This window comes from Delphinus delphis, chromosome 20 (genome assembly GCF_949987515.2).
Source record: "Delphinus delphis chromosome 20, mDelDel1.2, whole genome shotgun sequence".
NCBI lineage: Eukaryota > Metazoa > Chordata > Mammalia > Artiodactyla > Delphinidae > Delphinus > Delphinus delphis.
The window spans coordinates 35,763,007-35,786,094 of NC_082702.1; the positions used below are offsets into that span (position 1 = coordinate 35,763,007).

Sequence of the window (23,088 nt, forward strand, 5' to 3'; positions counted from 1 at the left end):
TTTTAAAAATAACTGTGTAAAGTTAGTGTAGATTATTTCTTTTAGTTGCTACACTCTTATCAAGAAAAATACTTTAGATAGAGGAAAAATGCATAGGTGCACATACACATTGCATTATGTAGCTAATAGTATCTTTAAATTCTTTGTCTTAGCTGAAATTGACCTTGAAGTTTGCAGACGTTTGGGGGCTTTTTTTCTCAACATACTTATCAGGCACATAACTCATACACACAGGAATGGAAGCCTCTGACACATTTACAATAAATAGATATCGACTTGGCCATTAAGATGTAGAAATCATAATAACGAGGCAAAAATAGCAGCTTTCCTGTTCTTCATTCATTAGCAATTAAGATTAAGTGTTCTGTTTGTATTACAGCTGGTAATAGCCCTTTAAAACCATCTTACACAAACCTGAATGAAAAGATAGATTAGGCAAGTTCTCTGCCCTAAATAAGTTGATCAAATAAGAGGAAAATAAAGAGAGAGAAAATAATATATAGTATTTCTTAGTCCCTATTTACATGTCAGAATTTAAAAGAAGTACAAACATGAATGTGTTTTTGCTTGTTTGTGGGTTTCTTTCTGTGGTAATAGTGACGGTAGAGAGATAAATTCCTGCTAGAAAGACCTAGAAGTTTCCCTAGAAAAAGTGTCATTTCAGCCAGCCATAGAGGAGTGATTTGATTTTGATAAGAAGGAAAAAATAAATAATAATAGGATTCCTCACAAAAGAGATAGAAAAGGGGAGTCTTGGCAGGAGAAATACATGGGTACAATGTGAAGACCTGAGGTCAGTTCTGATTTGCTGCTGTAATGGGTGTATCTACCAAAGTTATACTGTGGGTTAAGAAAGAAGAGATCAAATGAAGCCAAACAATTTACCTAATTTTGGCCTTCAATTTATATCTCCACTTGTGTTTTTTTATTTATCACATCTTGTTCACCTGCTGTTCATTTATGTGATTTTGCTGCATAGCATGTATCCTTATAGGCTGTCTTAAATGCAATTTGAAACAAACTAGGGTATCCCTTACATCCACAGCACACTTAGGAATGACTTTAGTGATCTTAATCCCCTGGATTTTGGATCCTACCTACTACTTTTGTCAGACCAGGAAGAGCTCTAAAATACCTTTTATTCTAGTATAAAGTCTGGGGTCAGGGATTTCCTTTATCGAGCCCAGAGTCTGGGGATAAAACAAATCCAAAAAGGGGAGGAAAAAGTAGAAAATCATGTTTTGAAATATATTCTGTAAAGTATAATGAATATTTCAATGGCTCAGAAAAAGTGGGAGTGAGTCCTTGGTGATAGCAATGCTCCTTTAAAAAGTTCGGTTAAAGTACGATGCCCACAGCTCAGAAGCCTCTGGTAACTGTGATTTCCTAATTCACTCTAGACTCGACCCAAGCCTCTGGTAACTGTGATTTCCTAATTCACTCTAGATGCGACCCACCAGCTCAATCCAATATCTGGCTGACTACAGACCTCGACGGTTTTCTGTTTCTCTGTGTGCTGCATCTGCATGTGAATATATACAAACAAATAATTAAATATCAAGAAAATATCAATAGGATTAGTCTGGCGTGTTGGAACAAATCTTGATAAATCCGCCTCAGTAACAATACTCGAACTACAGTCTATGAGAGGAATACCAATTCAGCCTATTGAAGTACTGTCGTGTAAGGAGAGATATTTTAATAAAACTGCTTCGTCAGTTCCTATTACTAAGGGACTAAAGCTATTGAGCTGTGGAACTGAGGCCAAAAAAGGGGATTTGGAAATGCAAATTAGAGATAAGACGGTAATAAATGTCTTTCATTCAGCCACACACGATCCCTGATGCCAGGAGCTATTTTAAAGATGATTCTTAATAGTTCTGTGAAATTGGAAGCATACATACCCAAAATGGACATCTCTGGCACGGTAGCATGATAGGGTCCATTGAGAAACTCTGGTGCATTGTCGTTGATGTCTTGAACTTTGATAATAAATTCAGAAGGAGGCTCAAGAGGCTTATTTGTCTCCCAGTCCACTGCCTGAGCTGTTAGGGTGTACTCAGCTTTTTCCTCTCGGTCAAGTCTTTTTATAGCATGGATATCTCCTGTTATGTCATTTATTTGAAAGATAGTCCCAGCTCCATCGCCTGATAGGATATATTTGATTTTTTTGCTCCCAGGATCCAGGTCTGTATGTAACTAAAACGAAAAGGGACATTGGTTAGTGATGTGGCAATTTGCAAAGTATGTTTTACTACCTCATGTTTCAATATAAAGTTGTTTCTTTCTACATTGATTGTAACTTCATCAGTGTCTGCTAACAGTAGCTGTACAAAGAGTCTATGCAACTGAATGCATATCAAGTAAAATATAATGAAATTCAGACAAATATGTTTGAATACTTTAAAAATATACTCTGGCCTGTTCAGTATAAACTGATATGCATTTACAATGATAAAAAGATTGAGAAGAAAACACTAAAATAAATGTATTCTTTCCATTTATTCATACATTTACCTGTTCAGTATAAACTGATATGCATTTACAATGATAAAAAGACCAGGAGAAAATACAAAAATACATGTATGCTTTTTAATTTGTTAATACATTTATTTAAAGTTATTATTATTAGTTAACCTTTTATGGGTTACTATCTGTGTGCCAAGAGCTATACGAATCACTTCTCACATGATAATCCCCGTAATTCTTCCAAAAGTCACTGAGTTAGAATATATCATATGAAACATGAGAAAAGGGAAGTTGGACAAGGCATATTATAACATCTTCAAGGTTTCCATCTGATGGAATCAAGTGTAGTAGACCTAAAATTCAACTCAGATCTGGCTGCTCTATTCATAAAAACAGAAATAATTCTAATAATCTGATATATATTAAGATCTTATGTTTATGTAAGGCTTTTTTTTCCCCTTTGATTTACACAATTCTTCTGGTCCAGGAAAATTATTCCCATTTTACAAAGATGACTGAGGCCAGATGATGGGAGCACATTTTCCAGAAATGGGACTTCTTAGAGAAATGAAAACTTCGCAGCAGGGATGCAGATCCACCTTAGATCATGGCAACAAATATTTATTGAACACCTACTCTGCCTCAAACATTTTAGTAGGTACTGGGGAAAACAGAATCCCTGGCTTTCAAATTTTCACCGTTTATTCCTTAGAGGGAGACTCCTGATACAGGGTGCTTCTTTTTTATACTATGTTGACTCCTGTTAAAAAACTAAAATAAAACAAGAATATATATATTTTTAGTTTGTATTTTTAAAAGGAAAATTAACTGAATTATATTTGCAAAATACTGCTCAAATGTACATATTTTCAGCTTAATCCAGTTACTTAAATGCCAGTATAGTTATAGTTCTTGCATCAGGAGATTTCAAACACTTGCTCCTTAAAAAATATACATATGTATATATTGAAAAAAAAGTCTTGTGCAAAGAAACTCCTAGAAGCTCAAAAGACATTGCATTCTCTTGGGATCGCTTTCATTCAGTGATTGTGTTCTTTGCCAATTTAAATTGTATTCAGTGCCTCAATAAATGAAAAGATTTTTTTAAAGACATAAAAAAAGCAACAAAGAATCCAAATGCATCTAGATCTCCTATTTTACTTTTGAATACTTTAAAAAGCTAAAGCATAAGATTACATCAAATACTTACTGAATCTCAAAATGTATCCCTTTCATTTATTGTATTGAACTTATTAACAAGAGCAAATATTGAAATGCCACTTTATCTTAATGAATGTAGGATTATAATTCATTAATATGATATTAATCCTAATTTATGACCATTTTAATTTATGCGCATTTTAACATTTCCATTAGCATTTTTATTAAAAAAGAAAATTTTGAATAAAATATGATTCATGGACGTTTCCATTCATATACAGGCATCACTAAGACACAGAGGTATTGGTATGTGTCACTCTTGCCCATCACATTTTTGCTATTAAAATTTAAGATATTCAAAATGCTGCTACTATTACTTATATTAGAACTTATTTGCACCACATTTTCCTTATATTTATCAATAGCCTCTGATTAGTAAATCGTATCGTACTCCCAGGTTTTGATGATCCTCTGTGTTTAGAAATAACTGAGGGAGAAGGGAAAAGCATGGGTTTTTGAAAAAACACAAAGCTAAGACTCAGGTCTCTCTAACTATATAAACTGGAGAAATTAACACATTTATTTGAGCTTCAGTTACTTTGCTTCTAATATGGGGATAAAACATCTACCCTGCAGAATTGGTTTTAGAATCTGAGATGATCTATTTGAAAAACAGAGAAAAATGGAAGTTGGCATATTAAGTGTACAATAACTAAAACCATTTTTACTTCACAGCATCCTCAACTATATACGACTATCTGAAAACACTCTAATAAAGCCCAGTTGCAAGCTGAGTGAAAAGTTCCCAAGATTCCATCCTGAAAGAACTCTTAGCAAACACTGTGTGCTTCCTCTTTCTTCTGAAATTTATTTTTAGCAAATCTCAGCAAAATCCAGAGCCCTCATGATCTTGAAAGGCAGAGTACTGCGTTTCTATATTCATTCATTTCATCCTGTAATTTGGATCACACACACTCACACACACACTCTTGCACATGGCTTGTTCAGGTAACCAACTTGACATTACAAATAAAAGACCTGTGGGTATGTAAGAATAGCAATTACAGGCAGCAAACGCTCATAAAACTCCAGATCTGGACCTCAGGCTTCGGAATACGTGATGATAAGCTGCTGCTTTTTTGGTTGGTCTTCACACATCTGTTAAAACCTGCTCACGTCAATGCATCAAGACTGTTCCTGTCAATTTATCCCACCCCAGGACGCTCTCTGTGAGATTATGGTACCAAAGGTATCCCAAACGCACCACATTTTCACACATTGTGCATCATCTGAAAGTGTGAGGACCATCTCTCCCAAGAGCTGCTTCTGCTAATTAGAGCAGCATAAGGGCCACATGCAAACTGGCTGGGATGGTAAGACTGGTTGGCCTGGCTGTGGTACAAAAATACCTCATCCATTCACTGATTAAATATGCACAAAATATGATTACAAACAACACAGACATGGTCTCTGCCCTCAAAGACCCATAGGTTAGTGGGAGATAAACACAAATAAACAGAAAATATTTGCTGTTGTTATTGTTACTACCACACGTACTAACTACATATTACCTGGTAAACATTTTATTCAGTACATGTATACATGTAATGTTTTTCTCACAGCCAACCAGAGAACATTTTGCCATTTCACCCATGAAACAGTTAAGATTCAGAGATTTTTAGGGAACTTTTCCATAGAATGTACTATCAGCAAGTGGCGATCTTAACAGCAGAAGCTTTAAAGGAAATTTCCTGGATTCAAATGCATGCTCTAAAGGTTTGAGTGCATATATTAAGTTTACTTAACTCAGAAAGTGGAGCTTGGAGGAACAGAAAAGGCCACTACAAACAAGTAATGACGAAAACTCTAGATCTCAAAGAGGGAGGGAATGGGTGAAGATCCAGAGATAAGAGAGAGCATAGTAAGTGGGAAAAGATGATTTAACATCGCACTGACTTCAGGAAACGAGAAGAAGCAGGAAATAAGAATAAAAAGCAAGGCAGGGGTCAGATTACACAGAGTTTTGAAGGCAAGATAGAATTCAGATTTGACTATAAAGCAACAAGAGTCCATAAACACAAGGTTTCAGTAAGAAGCCTGGCATCATAATAGTTTTGTTTTACTAAATCACAGTGCTTGGTGTGTGCCCATAAGCAAAAGTCTCAGAACCAAAGGAAAAGAGATCAGAGGGAAAACTTAGACACAAATTCACAAAGCTACCTCAATCTGCATTCCCAAGCTCAGCCCAGCACCCATGATCTGTCTCATCTACAACCAGACGGATCCCGGTGGTCACTCACAGCAGCCTCGTAGGAGAAGCGCCGAGTGTCAGGTATGCAACGAGCGATCCAGTCATTCATATTAAGTCTTCGATTTGAGGGATCATAACGGGACTGCTACATAATTGAGTTGAATTGTGAGTATCAATATAATTACACCTTTACTGTCTTTCATATATTTTCAAAATATCCCTTAATTAAAATACAAGTTTAAACTTTAAAAGCCACGGGAAGAAGCTCTTGCATCTCCACTCTCCTTTGCATTCCCACTGCCTAGTAAGGTGCCTGTCATGTTGCTGGAGCTCAAACAATATTTGTGGAGTAAGTAAGGTGAATGCAAAAGAAGGGAAGGAAAGAACATTGCCTCGTTTTACTTTCAAAACAGTAATTTAAAGAAGAGAGTAAAGAAATTTAGAAAAGTTAGGTTCAGTGAGCTAAAATCTTATCCGCTCTAAACGCAAAGCCCTTGAGTTCCCTCAAATATGCATTCAACTGTAGCCCCCAGCAAAACAACTGAGACATAGTAGAGGGAACATCGATGGAAACATGAGTGGATGGATGAATGGATGGATGGATGGATGGATGGCAATGGATGAATAATAGATGGACAACAGACAACAAGTATCTAATATACACACATCACTGTTCTCAGAATAAGAGCCCCCGCCACCCCAGTCTTCAAACAGAATCACCCTTATCTCCCCTCTGGCTGTCAAAGAAAAAAAAAAGTACAAACTACTTTTCTACCTTCTCCTACAAGATTCCTGAGGACACTACAGCACTCCTAGTACAGTAGAGCCTAGAGAAGATAAAATCTCCTCTGAGTGCCTATTTTAATACCTAAGAATGATTTAATTACCATGCTGCCCAACTTTTCCTGGAGAGTGAGTGATGAGGAGTAGGATTCAGTGAACTATGGGGGAAATCAGCACCTCATCGGAAAATCGGTAGCTCTGACATCAGAACTTACTTTGAAGTTCCACTCCCTCCAAAAGGAAATCCTAAGAGGTTTCTCAACTTTCCTCTCTTCCTTTAGAGAAGTCTAAGTTACAGGGAGAGAATCAGCATCTTTTGAAACCCAAAGGGGTTAACGGGGATCACTACAACATGAATCTCTATCACTGATGCCTGTTTTTCATCAATCTGCGCTCCCTTGGAAAGAACAGCAAGCTTAGCGCACTTAAATAATATTAAATCTTACACTGTACTCTCCCTATCTACCAGGTGCCTGTCAGGGAGATACTGTCAGCGAACAGACGGATAATCTAATCCTTAAGTTATAACCAATTAACATCAAAGATGGGACCAGAAACCTAGCACAGTATAAGTTTTTGATCTAAATGATAAGAGTGCAGGAATTCACTCTAGATCAGGTGCATATTTAGGCTGCTAGGAGAGTGAAAGGCCCGGTAGAGAAAAAGTGCAAGAGGGTATAAGAAGAGAATACTTTCATGTTCCTGAACCGTTCTTCCACAACAAGGACCAGGAGTCTGACTTGAAATCTACTTATTTTAACTTGTAGTTCAGCCTTCTCGTGCACTATAGAACATCTCACAAAAGATGCTGACCCAACATGAAATGGTCCATTCGAGAATGAGTTTGAGTCCATCGTTGTATTCAAGCAGAACTAGACAACTGCTGGTTCTTCTGCTTTAGAGCTAAACGAAGCATCATATGATGGTGGGAAATGGGGTAGGAGGGGTGAAGATGTTAGGGTGGACCACATAACTTGTAAAATGCCTTTATATGCTGAAATGTTATACCACATCAGTAAATCTATATGATTATTCCATCCAGTCATGCCACTCTTTTTTTTTCATTTATTTTACTGAAGTATTGTTGATTTACAATGTTGTGTTAATTTCTGCTGTACAACAAAGTGACTCAGATATATATATATATATTCTTTTTCATATTCTTTTCATTTATGGTTTATTATAAGATATCAAATATAGTTCCCTATGCTATACACTAGGACCTTGTTGTTTATGCATTCTATATATACTAGTTTGCATCTGCTAACCCCCAAACTCCCAATCCTTCCCTCCACTGCTCCTCCTCCCCCTAGGCAACCACAAGTCTGTTCTTTATGGCTCAGTCACTCCACTCTTAACAATGTGCAGAAACAAATTATAAAACTAAAGCCAGGTAATAGACATAAAAACACCCCAGCATATTAGTAAGATCAAGTTGGGAATATGCACTTACTCTCACGATCATACACTCTAAGGAAATAATTCAGTGAAATGATAACAGTCCTCAAAGTCATTCTCATATAAACCAAATGACTCTTAAATTTGTCTTATGGAGTGAAAGGCTAAAGAAGACACAATCCCCGATTAAAAGACTAGAACAGAGCATCCTACACTGGAAGTGACCTCTACTTTGACAAAAATATTCTAATGTTTTACAGGAGGCAAATGTGTAGCGTCCTGATATCTCAGATGTGTGGTCTTTGCATTCCGTGTCAGCTGCTGATGTGTATACTGAACAGCTTAACCTGGCCAAGGGGACCAGTGCCCAGAGAAACAGAAAATTGGAAGCAAGTCTGAGTGAACTGCTGCTTTTGGCTGCAGGGACCTGAAATTATAGTCAGAATTAGGAATGCATTACTTGTGTTACTCCTTTAAATGGTTAAGTTCCACAGAGGGCCTCTAGGTACATGAGTCAACAATCTTCCAACAACAAGCATTGTATATGGTACATAGCAAATGCTCAGTAAAGTCTAATTGCTGTTTTGTCTGCACAGGACCTACCATAACTTCCTGCACCTTATCAGTGATTTCACAAGGATGAGAGGCACAGGTTCAGTAAATATATGGACTTTCTCAAGCTCACATGACTAACAAATAACAGAACCAGATGTAACCCAGTAAATCAGATTTCAGAGCATACACATTTTAGCATAGTTCTAGAGAGATCCCCAGGAAAGCATACCTAGTTAGTCTGGAGACCTCCTATGTCACTAGATGAGAAGGAGGCAGAATGGAGAAGCCTCTCTATTCTGTCCCTATATGGCAGTAGAAATTTCCTATATATATTTAGAAGCTGTTTGTATGAAATCATGCAGTACAGTTCATCCTAAAAAAGTTTGAAATAGAGTAGACATAGAAATAGAAAGGCAGTATGCTCAACTAATAGGAATGCAAATGGAGAATATTGACATGAAGAGGCTGGCCAGCTGTTTACCAAGCCAACATTCATGACCTTGGCAAATTTGCTACTATCTTGTCTGGACCGCAGCTTTGTAGGTTTGGAAACATGATGTGTCAGTCTTATAGCAAATCCATCTCTCTCAGCCCGACGCCAACAAAGAAAGTTCCCAAGCCCAATTTTTTTAAAGGCAACATATCAATGATAAATAGTATTTCGACTATTTAAGTGATCATGATGAGCAAAATTTCTCTTTATATAAAGACCCACACACAAGTGAAGCCAAATTATCCTTGTTGATAGGATTCAGAGAAAGGAGAATTAGATGGATCAATTCCATAATGATGCCATGGGAAAAAATAGCATAAGTATGCCCATCCTACAAAAACGGTCTTAAAAATGCTCTAGCATGCTTAAGTTTTGTATTCTCAGATTTTTTCTTTTCCTTTAAGTAATGAGGTGGAGGCTCTGATATTTAAGCAACCACAGGTAAAAAAAAAAAAAAAAGACAATGAATTCCTTTCAATTGGACACATAATTTCTTATGTATGTTGATAACATCCTGGTTAACATATTAAATCTTACAGGGTTGGAAGTCAATATGTTTCTCTAAGGCAACCAAAGATTAATATAGTAGTAATTCAGATTATGGGAACCAGAATGAGAGCCTGATAAGAAATAGAAAAAACTGTAAGATACTGAGGGATTTACTTAACCTCCCCAGATTTCAGTGTCCTTATTTGTAAAATGCTTTAATAACAGGTTTAACAACCTATCTATAGGGTTTTTGTAATGATTAAAATGTGACAGTAGATAATAGATAAAGGCATGATATCTTTTAGGAGCCAAAATATTCAAGTAAAACTGCATATAGGGTGGATTCTTGTGGAGACTGAATTTTGGAATTACAATGATAAGTTCTGCCAAACCTGGAACTGCTTTCCAAGAAAAATACATCTAACAACATAGACTTCAACATGCAACATTACTCTGTAGTGAATATAAGAAATGTCACTTCCTTTTTTTATTGGAGTATAGTTGCTTTATAATGTTGTGTTAGTTTCTACTGTACAGCAAAGTGAATCAGCTATATATATATATATATATATATATATATATATATCCCCTCTTTTTTGGATTTCCTTCCCATTTAGGTCACCACAGAGCATTGAGCAGGGTTCCCTGTGCTATATAGTAGGTTCTCATTAGTTATCTATTTTATACATAGTATCAATAGTGTATATATGTCAATCCCAATCTCCCAATTCAATCCACCTGCCCCTTCCCCCTTGGTATCCACACGTTTGTTCTCTACTTCTGTCTCTAATTCTGCTTTGCAAATAAGATCATCTATACCATTTTTCTAGATTCCACATATATGTGTTAATATAAGATATTTGTTTTTCTCTTTCTGGCTTCACTCTGTATGACAGTCTCAAGGTCCGTCCACGTCTCTACAAATGACCCAATTTCGTTCCTTTTTATAGCTGAGTAACATTCCATTGTATATATGTACCACATCTTCTTTATCCATTCCTCTGTTGATGGACATTTAGGTTGCTTCCATGTCCTGGCTATTGTAAATAGTGCTGCAATGAACACTAGGGTACATGTGTCTTTTTGAATTATGGTTTTCTCAGGGTATATGCCCAGTAGTGGGATTGCTGGGTCATATGGTTAATTCTATTTTTAGTTTTTTAAGGAACTTCCATACTGTTCTCCATAGCAGCTGTAGCAATTTACATTCCCACCAACAGTGCAAGAGGGTTCCCTTTTCTCCACACGCTCCCCAGCATTTATTGTTTGCAGATTTTCTGATGATGGCCATTCTGACTGGTGTGAGGTGATACCTCATTGTAGTTTTGATTTGCATTTCTCTAATAATTTGTGATGTTGAGCATCTTTTTTTTAAAAACATCTTTATTGGAGTATAATTGTTTTACAGTGTTGTGTTAGTTTCTCTGTACAACAAAGTGAATCAGCTATATGTACACATATATCCCCATATCCCCTCCCTCTTGCATCTCCCTCCCACACCCCCAGCCCACCCCTCTAGGTGGTCACAAAGCACCGAGCTGATCTCCCTGTGCGATGCAGCTGCTTCCCACTAGCTATCTATTAAAAAAAAATGGTTCTGACGAACCTAGGGGCAGGACAGGAATAAAGACACAGATGTAGAGAATGCACTTGAGGGTATGGGGAGGGGGAAGTGTAAGCTGGGACAAAGTGAAAGAGTAGCACTGACATATATACACTTCCAAATGTTGAGCATCTTTTCATGTGTTTGCTGGCCATCTGTATGTCTTCTTTGGATAAATGTCTATTTAGGTATTTAGGTCTTCTGCCCAGTTTTTGATTGGGTTTTTTTTTTTTTTTTTTTGATATTGAGCTGCCTGAGCCATTTGTATATTTTGGAGATTAATCCTTTGTCAGTTGCTCCGTTTGCAAATATTTTCTCCCAAGAATGTCACTTCTTGAGTCAAATGATCTTGGTACAAAGTGGCTTAAACTCTTACATTGGGCATTCTTATATTGAGTGTATATTCACATATTTGGTACTTATTCACCTGCTCAGGAAGTAATGATAGTATATGTATCTAGAAGTTTTCACTTTTTTTCAGCTTTAGTGACGTGTAATCGACAAATAAAATTGTAAGGTATTTAAAATGTACTTCATTTTTCTTTCTTGTTACTCAAAAACTGTAAGCCTAGAAGTAGGGGGAGGGTGATCAATGTGCATTGGGCCATTGAATAAATGCTTGTGTGCTCAAGAGTGTGGGTGAATAGTAATTGTGGACCTATTACTAAAAAGAGATTTAGGTGAATGGATCAAGGAGTGGATGGATGAATGAATGATTGGATGGATGGATAAATTGGTTGATAACAGAATTAAGGGGAGGAAAATGCATAGACAGATGGTTTTATTGGGAAATGCATGCATAAAAAATAATAGATAGAGGGATGGCTAGCTGAGTAAGAGTCTCAGCCGTTTTTCCATTTAGGTTCCAAAGCACATTAAATACTATGAACGGATACATGAATGAACAGATGGACATACTGGTGAGTGGGTGGGTGGAAGGACCACAGTTTCTCACTAAAAGATTGATTTGGGGAAAACATAACAAATTATTCTCTCTCACAGTCCTATTTCCTGTCTTACAGTAAAGCACACATAGGACTTGGGAGTTCAAGTATAAATTATGAGAGATTCTCAGACAAAGATCTTTGGAGCATGTTTACTTTGCAACTAAACCATTACTCTTCACAGATTTCTTTTAAAAATTTCTGTCTCAATAGATGTATAGATATAGATAGTAAAGATACAGATATGAGAGGGGGAAATTTTGTGCAAAATAAATAGACAATATAGTAATATACAATATAAGCAAGGTGAATAGGACTAAAAGAAGACACCCAGGATTACTAGCCAAACAAAAGAAGTAGATTTTAATCCGATATGGATATTTAAAACAGATATTCAGGATATTATCCAAAGATCAGTTTACAGTGAAGCCTTCAGTTGTACTGTGTTTTAAAAAGGAAAAAAGAAAATATAAAAATGTTGTGTCAATGCCCTTTATGTTTGCAAAGAACTTGATTAACCACAGTCCTAATAGGATTTGAAAATATGAGATAGATTTCAGATGTGGTAATCACCGTTACTTGCTAAACAGGATATATCTTGTTATCCAAAAACTGACAAGATCACAGTGGGAAAGAACACCGTGGATAACCAAATGACAGTCATCTATTCTCTCTGAAATTCTCTATTTATAAAGGCACTGTGAGATAATCAAAATGCCATGAATTTGGAAGAACACTGCAGTTGAAGTTAAAAATGAAACACATAAACCTGGGATTTAGTTTGGGCCATAGAATAGGGTGTGCCATTAGCGAATCATTTTTTTCTGTGATCAAAAAGCCTGATAATAACTTAGCTGTGTTACCCACTCCTACTCCTTGAGCATTGTAAACTGTCTCATTCAGAGCCTCCCTAGGAAAGCAGAGCGTCACGACCAAAGCACAGATTTCACAGAAATAATCACATTTCCAAGTCTGACTGCTCAATGGGTAGGTGAATGGATTGATGGGTGGAGTGATGAATGGATAAATGTGTTGATAAAAAAAAATTAAGAGGAAGAGGATGGGTAGGTAAATGGTTTTGTTGGAGAATGCATGGGTGCACAGAAGAGTGCATGAGAAGATGGCTAAATAGATCCACAAGCATCCTTCCTTTTAGATAAATGACAATCAAAAAACCCGATTTGAATTAAAACTAGTGGATATGATTTTGGACTTTAATTTTCCCCATTTTAGTTTCTCCTTGTTAAAATGATACTAATGAGGCCATTAGCACCATTATCAAAAAAGACTACCTGATTGTTGTAAGGATAGTTTGTATGTAAAAGTCGTTTTTATTTTTTTTTAACTCCTACTCTCCCAAGTCTCATTCCTATAGTGAAGATTTGGAAATAGAACCTAATATATCATCAACGTACTGCAATTAGATGCTAATAATATAGCTTGCAATGCTATAAATATGTGTGTAAGAGTCTGTGTATGTGTGTGTGTGTCTTTACTCCATCTGCATTCTGCCAACAAAGCTTAGAAGTTGGCTAAAAAAAAATAACGAACAGTAAAAACAACCTGAAGACTGAAAATGCCCTTACTTTTCACACTATAAATAGATCTGTTGGAAATCTGTAAATCCCCTGCAATCATCATCATCATCTTTTACGAAAATAAACAGTATTTTTTTTTCATTTTTAAACAGAAACATAAATAATCCTTTCAAGTCCTCTGTTAGGAGGTCAATAGTTTCTCCTCAAAATTCATATGCTGAAGCCCTAAGCCCCAGTACTTCAGAATGTGCCCATATATATATATATATATATATATATACCTGAATCACTGTGCTGTATACTTGCAACTAACACGGCATTATAAATCAACTATACTTCAATAAAAATTTTAAAAATTTTAAAAGAAAAGAATGTGACTATATCTGGAGATACAGCCATTAAAGAGGATGATTAAGTTAAAATGAGACGATTAAGATGGCTCTTGATCCAATCTGATTGGTGTCCTTATAAGAAGAGGAAGCTTAGACACACAGATAAATATCAGGGACACACATGCACAGAGGAAAGACCATGTAAGGAGGTATGTGACAAGGCAGCAGGAGGGCAGCTACCTGCAAGCCAAGGAGAGAGACCTTAGGAGAAACCCAACCTGCTGACACCTGGACTTTTGGCTTCCAGAACTGTGAGAAAATAAATTTCTGTTGTTTAAGCTACTCTGCCTCTTGTATTTTATTATGGCAGCTCTAGCAAACGAACATATCCTCCCAAAGCATACCAGCTACTTATTAATGAATACCTTACTTATGCAAAATGGTGGCTGTAAGTTACATGATGCTACTGATAGGTTATGATTCTAGGTGCTGCAGACAGAAATATAGTCCCCAAAAGATATCCATGTCCTAATTACCAGAACCTACAAATATGTTACCTTACCTATCAAAAGGGCCTTTACAGATGTGACTAATTTAAGGACCCTGGAATGGGTAGATTATTCTGGGTTATACAGGTGAGCCCAATCTAATTACATGCATCCTTAAAAAAGAAGAACCTTTTCTGTCTGTGGTCAGAGGGAGATACGACTGCAGAATAATGGTCAGAGAGATTCAAACTTACTGACTTTGAAGATGTAGGAAAGGACCAATAGCCAAGAAATGGGTAGCCTCTAGAAAAGGAAATAGATTTTCCTCTAGAAGTTTCAGAAAAGAACACAGTCAGACTCATTTGTCTTAGCCCAGTGAGACCTGTGCTGGGCTTCTGACCTACAGAATCATAAGATAATACCTTCACGTTATTTTAAGCTACTATGTTGGTGATAATCTGTCATAGCAACAACAGAAAAATAATATTTCCAAGCAATACAATTATAAAATTGTTGAAATGTTGATAAGTTTGCATATCAGATATCTAGTGACTGTGGGTAAAACTTGTATCCTTCTAATTATAGCTTCCTTCACTTATAAAATAAAGCGTATAAAGTTACTTTTCAGATGCTTTATAGCTCAAACAGCCTGTGATTATTTAGACACATCCTTCCATTTTGCATAGCTACTTTACTTTTTCAGTATACTATCATGATACTATCATGCATACTCCGTCAGAAAATATATAGTTACCCTCGCCACCCAGGCACGGGGAATGACCCATTCATTTGATTATTTAGCCATTTCTCCAAGAACACTGAGAGTTTCCTTATACTAGATACGTTTATTTTCTATTTCATTTAAGTGTCACAACAACCCTACGAGCTACATACGAGACTCATCAGTTTACCGATTAAGAATCTACTGATTAGAATTTTAAACAACTGCTCAATATCGCGTGTAGCAAGAGATGAAGAAAGGATTCAAATCCAAGTCTATCTGCTTCTCAAGCTCATATTCCTTTTATTATTTTAGCATTGTGTGCCAGAATCAAACACGGAGGAAGAAATACAGAAGTACGTAAAACAAAAGACTTCACTGTTCACAAAACTATAACCTGTTTAGTGACTTTTTTTCAACCTACATTTCATGTATTACCTGTTTGCTTAATAGGAGCCTTGTGAGACTTAAAGTCAAGGTCAGAGTCGTCATCCCTGTGGCACACAGGAGGAAACAGAGTCCTAGATCTAATGACCTCTGGAAACCTGTAACACCCAATTAACCTCAGAGTCCTAGGTCCCCAGACTCCTCCCGTAGGGACGAGCCTAATGATAGAAACCTCCCTGAGGTGGGGGAGGTGAGGGGACAGGAAAGGAGAAAACTTGCCCTTGCCAGTAGAAAAAGCTTTGGGGAAATCTAGCAAGCCTAGGAGATGGAGGGAGGGAGGTGCAGTGGGGGATTTGCAGATAACAGTGTCAAGCTGGAGAATTATCAGACACACTTCGCAAATCACAATCTACCAGTGGGAAATATCTACTCAAATAATCACATATTTAACCTTTCCCTAAAAAAAATAAACTAATACAACCTTCATTTGCACCCTCAACAACACTAGTAATATGACAACATTTATTAAGTGCATAATGGATGCCCAATATGTAATTATGAATATAAGAAAAGAGCTCTACTCTATCTCCCAGTATTCTGTGTAATTTTGATAACAAGTTCTAATGGAGATGTGCATTCACAACTTCTTCATTCATTCTGATCATGAGAAAAATTTTATCTGGCCTGGTGGACTCTTAGGTCACTAAAAATAGATTGCATTTAACCTTCTTTTAACCTTCTTCCTATTAATCAGATATGCTAGTCTGTTTGCAGTGACAAGTTCAAGGGCTACTAAGGCAGAAACTAATAGACGTGGAAAGGAGAGAGAATAAAAGTGACAAAGAGGTTACATGGACAGGGGTTAGAAGAAAAGATTTGCTTTTTGCATATTGTTTATTTACTTTCAATGTTGGTGCATTTGAGGAGAGAGAAGAAATTTGGGGACACTTATCACTAATGTGAAAGTTTTCAGAGATACAAGAGGGGAATCAGGTTTCTAAGGTTTCATTTAACTATAAAAATGTAGACTTCACTTTGGCATACGACAGAGCGATTATACTAAATGAATGAATTGCTGTTGAATTATCTTTGGATATGAGAGTGAGGGTTCTTTGAAAGTGACCATGTACTGAGATAAAGGCTCACTGCAGCTCAGCACTGCACAAATTATTTACCTATTAGTACGTGTATGTAAAACCTGGCAATTCCAGAGCAATGGGGGAAGACTGGGGAGATTGCATTGAATGTTTCTGTAGTCCTGGTAGCTAAGTTTAATCTCCTATGGTTAAGTTAAAAAATGACCAGTTTTTTCATCAGGTACGAGAATAATTCTGGCAAGCAGCAAAGCTACAAGGTTGTTCCTACCTCTGTATGAACCACCTCTGTCAGTGAGCACAGAAAGAAACAGGAAAGTCTAGAGCAGCAGTTCCCAAAGCCTGGGTTCACAGACCTCTGGGAACTTCTGAGCACCCTTCAGGGCATCCAGGAGGTCAAAGTTATCTGCCTTTCTCACTGTGTTGACATTTGTGTTGATAGTGCAAATGTAAGGGAGGACAAAACTGCTGCTATGTTCACACCTATCAAGGCAGCGGCACCAAACTATACTAAGAGTCATGGTACCCTTCACTACCACACGCTCTCAGGATTAAAAAAAAAAAAAAAAAAAAAAAAAAAACAGAAGAAGAAAGAAAGAAAAAGAAACAGAGCCAGTTTCATTTAAGATGTCTTTGTTGAGGCAGTACAAATTATTAATTTAATTAAATCTCAGCCCTGAGTACATATGCTTAATCTCCTGTGTAATGAAATGGACAGTACACATAAAGCACTCTGCTCATGGTGAAGTATGATTGTTGACTCAAGGAATGCAATGTGTGATTGGTTCGGTGGCTGGAACAAGCCACAATTTTTTATGAACCTCATTTACCATAAAATGGAAAATGGAAAGAACAAATGATAGACAAACTATGGCTATTCTGACTTGAGTATTTACCAGACATTTTATCCAAAATTTATAATTTAGAAAATAGAATGGTTGTTTTAATTTATGAATGAATAAAATTAGCTTATTTCTTCAAAGATAACCAACAGTATTTGCTGCCCATGAAAAACAAGTTGAGCTTTCTAGGTAATATTAGAATTTAAGAAAATCTGTATCTGCCTCTCTACTGAAAGTTGCTGAAAATAACAATCTTCCCAGGCATCATCAGTGTGTGCTCATGTGAAGGTTAAAGAACATCATACTCAAAAATTGCACTCATGAATATACAGGATCTTGTTGATTGATGGAGCAATATAATCAAGATAAACAAATATTAGTCTCTGTGGAAAAAAAAAAAGAGCTATAAACACTTAAAAAAATCTTCTTATCCAGGCATGTCGTCATCTTTAGTCACTGCAAGTCGAACTAAAACTCACCCTTCTATTTTTAACATCCCTGCCTGTTTTGGCAAAGAAACAATTTAAGATAAACAGCTCTTAGTCGTCTTGAGGAGGATTATTTGTAAGACACTCTAAATATACAATTTCCATAGAGTCACTAATTGTTCCTTACTTTAAAATTCATCCTTCTGAAAAGAAGATATATTTGGTAATGTAAATATCATCCAGGCACAGGATATTGCTGTGTTACCATCCACATTATTATTCAGTCATCATTAACACACTTCTAAAATAAAGTGTTGACAGCACTCTTATTCAAATATATAGCATATGTTTATAGTCCACACACTGAGGTACACACATAATTACAATATATGTGTGAGAGAAACTGCAGAGGCGGTCCAAGGAGGTGTGCGCTTACACGAATTGAAAACTGCCACTGTCCAATTAAAGCCTGTGAGACCATGGGGTGGCAACACCGTCAAATGCCTATCATATACGGCCAAACTGATTAAATAACAAGACAAAAATGCAATAAAAAAAGGAAGTTTTTTTATTGCTCTTGTTGTTTAAATAGAACATCCAGAAGCTAATAGAAAGCAGGATACTCACTGTTCTTCCTTATCCCAGTCAAGACTCCATCTAGATGGAATAATGCGTTACTATCAACGATATTGAATAGCTCAAAATCACAATGTTCATCTTCCACCAAACCAAGCTGCCATTTGGAGGAGAAAACTTATGTCTACTTGTTTGTTGGTTTTAGGTAGAGAAAGAAAATAATTTCATATTACATTTCTTTGGTGCTATTTTTATTTTTCTCCATTTGAACTCATTAGGAAATAATTAATGCATGATGTGTAATTAAAGAAGAATCACCCCACATGTATTTCAAAGCTTCATGCAATATGAATTTTAAGAGGATTTTAAAGTAGGGTCATTTTTCTGCAAAAGCGCAATATACTATTCCTTAGAGAAAGTGCATATCATCAAATGTTAAAATCAAGATTCACAGTACGTAACTGTTTACTCCATAAATGATTTGACTTCCAAAGGGTTCTTCTTAGTCGGGGGTCGGGGGAACAAAGTTATACTCCATTAAAGATGTATTTTTTAAAAAAAAGCAAATAAAAAAAAATCTCTAACATTATTTCAAAGATGACTCTTACCACGGTTGGGTCAGGAGGTGGCAGGATAAGTTGAATGAGAAAGAGGAAGAGATGGAAGAGGAAGAAACCTGGAAATATACAGAACCTACTATATGCCATGCATTGTTCTAACTGATTAACATGCATTATGTCATCCTCACACCCAAGACAGTTTTTATTATTCTCATTTTACAGCTGAAAAATCTGAGACACAGAGTAAACAACCTGCTACAGGACATACAAACTAATAAGAATCAAAACCATAGACTTTGGTCTTGGAATCCAAAGGTATGCATGCTTGTGTATGCATAAACACATTTGTTTACAATCATTCTTTTCCTCCATTCCAAATAAATAATTATTCTATTTTTTTCTCCTGAATTCTGTCAGTGCCTCTTTGGAAATAGGAAAAAAAAAAAATCTATGCTCTAAATATGGAAAGAAGGAAAATGAACTAATGCTCGTTGAACACTGATCCTTTGAAAGATGATTTAAATCACAGGACAACAAATAGAAGAACAGATATTTGAACCCAAGTGTGCCTGACAGCAGCCCATTTATTTCTAGTACCTCACATCCCTTTCCAAAGTCTTCTGATATATTTATAGAGTTTTGCTTCCTCTCTTTGTAATACCTTCCAAATTAATACCTTGATCTATGTCCTTGTTAGCTATTTCTTCTAAAGGGTCAACTCTTGAATTCACCAAACAGATGAAAACCATTAGGTGGTAGAAGGACTTTTTTATGTCCTTAGGTTTCTGTGACACCTGACAGATGGAGCATATGCCCACAAATAACCCAGCATTTAAACAACTGTTGGCTACGCAACAGGAATCACCAGGATACCGTGTGCTCATTCACAATAAAGAACTATTAAAGGATTCATAATTTTGATTCAATAGGTCCTATAATTTCTTTTGTGAGACTACATAAGCCTTATTAATAGTAACAGCAATTATACATAGACACACACTGGAGACTGGCATCTAGGGTGTGATGAGTTAAAGGTGAGGTTTGGGAGGATACAAAAGGTCTCATTTAAGATGTTATGTACTTTTTATTTCATGTGGCTACTTACTGCCATTGAAGTCTGCTGTTAATACCTTTTATGACAATTTCAAGGATAAAGAGTAAAAAACAACAGGCATTGCATGAGCTATCGCCTGTGGTCTGAGTGCCTCACTGGTTAGTCTTGCCATGTCATTCAACACCGTGGTACAGCAGAAAGAATATGGATTTTGAAGCCACTGAGTCCTCAACACCAACATTGGCTTTGTGATTTAAACATCATGTGACTTTAAACAAATCATTTTACTTTTCTTACCTTCAGTTTCTATGTCACCAAAGGAATAAGAATACCTCAAAGAGTCAGTGTGAGATTTACATTAAGTAGAAGTATGTCTGTTAACTGGCAATAGGTGGGTAAGGTGTAGGTATAGGTCTTGATTCACCAAATACTATTTTGTTTCTACTTGTATATATCTTTCACTAAACACACACACATACATGTTAAATCATAGACATTATATATACAAAAGCATATGGCACAACTCTGTGCTGGGGCAGAATCTGCAGCCTCAGAAGATGGAACACGACGGGGCATGTGGACCTACTCGGCCCACAGCATAATGCTGAACCTTCAAATGTATCAACTTCAAATGTTTCTATGTAAAGCACTGTTTGACGAGAGGGTTAGGCTATTTAAAAATATTTGAAAATCATTGCTCTGAATATTCTAATACCTATGACTAAACTACACAGGAACACTTGAGAGCTCCAAATGCAATGTCACTTGTACAAGAAGTCCTTCTTTTCAGTCGAGTTAGTAAGAGTAGCTCCACTGAATTGCACTTTACATGCAATAGTTGCACTTTTGTGACCTACATTAAGGCATGATAGAAATTAAAAGCCCTGTGAAACACCTCACTGTGAGATTATAGGGCTAGAGTCGAAGATGTTTCCCATTACCCTGCCTAGTGTACTGCAGGGAGAAAACAACTGTTTTCTAGGTGAAATAACTGTTTTCTAGGTGAAATAACTGTTATTTCCCTAGGTGAAAATAACTGTTCCCAATACTAAGGTACTAACAAAATTTCTTGAGATGAATTTGTTTATATCATGGATACTCTGATTTGTACTAGTAGTCAGCTTTTATACTTCACGATGGATACTAGGTAAACTGAGAGCCAAAATGGTGGCCCCGCCAATAACACATTTATAGGAATTCTATCATGCAATTGTGTATGTTAGTTAATTTAACTGTGCCCTTTTCCTGCTATTTATTTCTGATTTTCATAACTTTGTTCTCAAGAATTACCAGTTTACGTAGTCCTGTCATTGTTTTTGTGTTATGTTTTGGTTTTATTCTTAAAAATATTTTCCTCCATGGTAAGGTTTAATACACTGAGATAAATATAGTAAACTTAACTTTTGAGATATTCAAATTCATGCCCACCATATGCATATGCTAATAGCACATTACAAATGTTCTATTTATAATTCTACCTCTTCCATCAAGAAATCTGGTTCACAGGCTTCTCTGGTGGTACAGTGGTTAAGAATCTGCCTGCCAATGCAGGGGACACAGGTTCGAGCCCTGGTCTGGGAAGATCCCACATGTCACGGAGCGACTAAGCCCCTGTGCCACAACTACTGAGCCTGCACTCTAGAGCCCATGAGCCACACCTACTGAAGCCCGCGTGCCACAACTACTGAAGCCTGCATGCCTAGAGCCCATGCTCCACAACAAGAGAAGACACGGCAATGAGAAGGCCGTACACCGCAACGAAGAGCAGCCCCCGCTCGCCTCAACTAGAGAAAGCCTGCACGCAGCAAAGACCCAACACAGCCAAAATAAAATTAATTAATTAATTAGTTAAAATTTATTTAAAAAAAAAAATCTTGCACTTACTATGACTCTTAAGTGTTCTGGGTAACTGCATCTATTGTGTGCCTCTTCCTCTCCTCCATTATTTCCTGTTATCTCTTGTCCAATTTTAATGGAGAAAAAGACTGCACACCAGCCAATGAGTGGCCTCACTCCCTGATTCCAACAGTGGCCCCTACATTAAGGAACCTATTAACAGTTAGTAGGAGACGTTTAGCAGCCTTTTAAATGAGCAAATGGAAATAGCACTCTATTTTAGAGACCCTATGAAAGTGAATGGTATGAGGACTTTTTTGAAGGTGTTCAAGGTCCAGGTGCCGCTGAACAAGGCACTTTGCCAAACTATCCTTCTCTGTCTATATTCTAGTAGGCCAACATACTTGGAGCTAATATGGCCCCTAGTACATTTAGAAAAGGGCATAGAAGCAGAACAGTTTGTTGAACTACATACGTTAGATAGCTCTTTAATGGAGGCTACAGGTTTTCTGTTTGTTTTACCTGTTGTCAGGAACTGTACTATCTACTTTCTATGTATAAACTCATAAGCATCTTTTTTTTAACATCTTTATTGGAGTATAATTGCTTTACAATGGCGTGTTAGTTTCTGCTTAATAACAAAGTGAATCAGGTATACATTTACATATATCCCCACATCTCCTCCCTCTTGTATCTCCCTCCCACCCTCCCTATCCCACCCTCTAGGTGGACACAAGGCACCGAGCTGATCTCCCTGTGCTATGTGGCTGCTTCCCACTAGCTATTTTACATTTGGTAGTATATATAAGTCCATGCCACTCTCTCACTTCGTCGAGCTTACCCTTCCCCCTCCCCGTGTCCTCAAGTCCATTCTCTACATCACGTCTTTATTCCTGTCCTGCCCCTACCATTTTTTTTTTACATTCCATATATACGTGTTAGCATACGGTATTTGTTTTCCTCTTTCTGACTTACTTCACTCTGTATGACAGACTCTAGGTCCATCCACCTCACTACAAATAACTCGATTTCATTTCTTTTTTATGGCTGAGTAATATTCCATTGTATATATGTGCCACATCTTCT

The 23,088-nt window shown here is 36.8% G+C and overlaps 1 protein-coding gene across 1 annotated transcript in view; it reads right to left on the reverse strand.

Moving 5' to 3' along the window:
- The window catches only part of CDH8 (cadherin 8), a 379,689-nt gene that overhangs the window by 249,837 nt on the left and 106,764 nt on the right, over nucleotides 1–23,088 (reverse strand). The window contains exon 3 of the mRNA XM_060000736.1: nucleotides 1,905–2,199. Coding sequence (XP_059856719.1) covers nucleotides 1,905–2,199 — 295 coding nt within the window. The remainder of the gene's footprint in view (nucleotides 1–1,904; nucleotides 2,200–23,088) is intronic.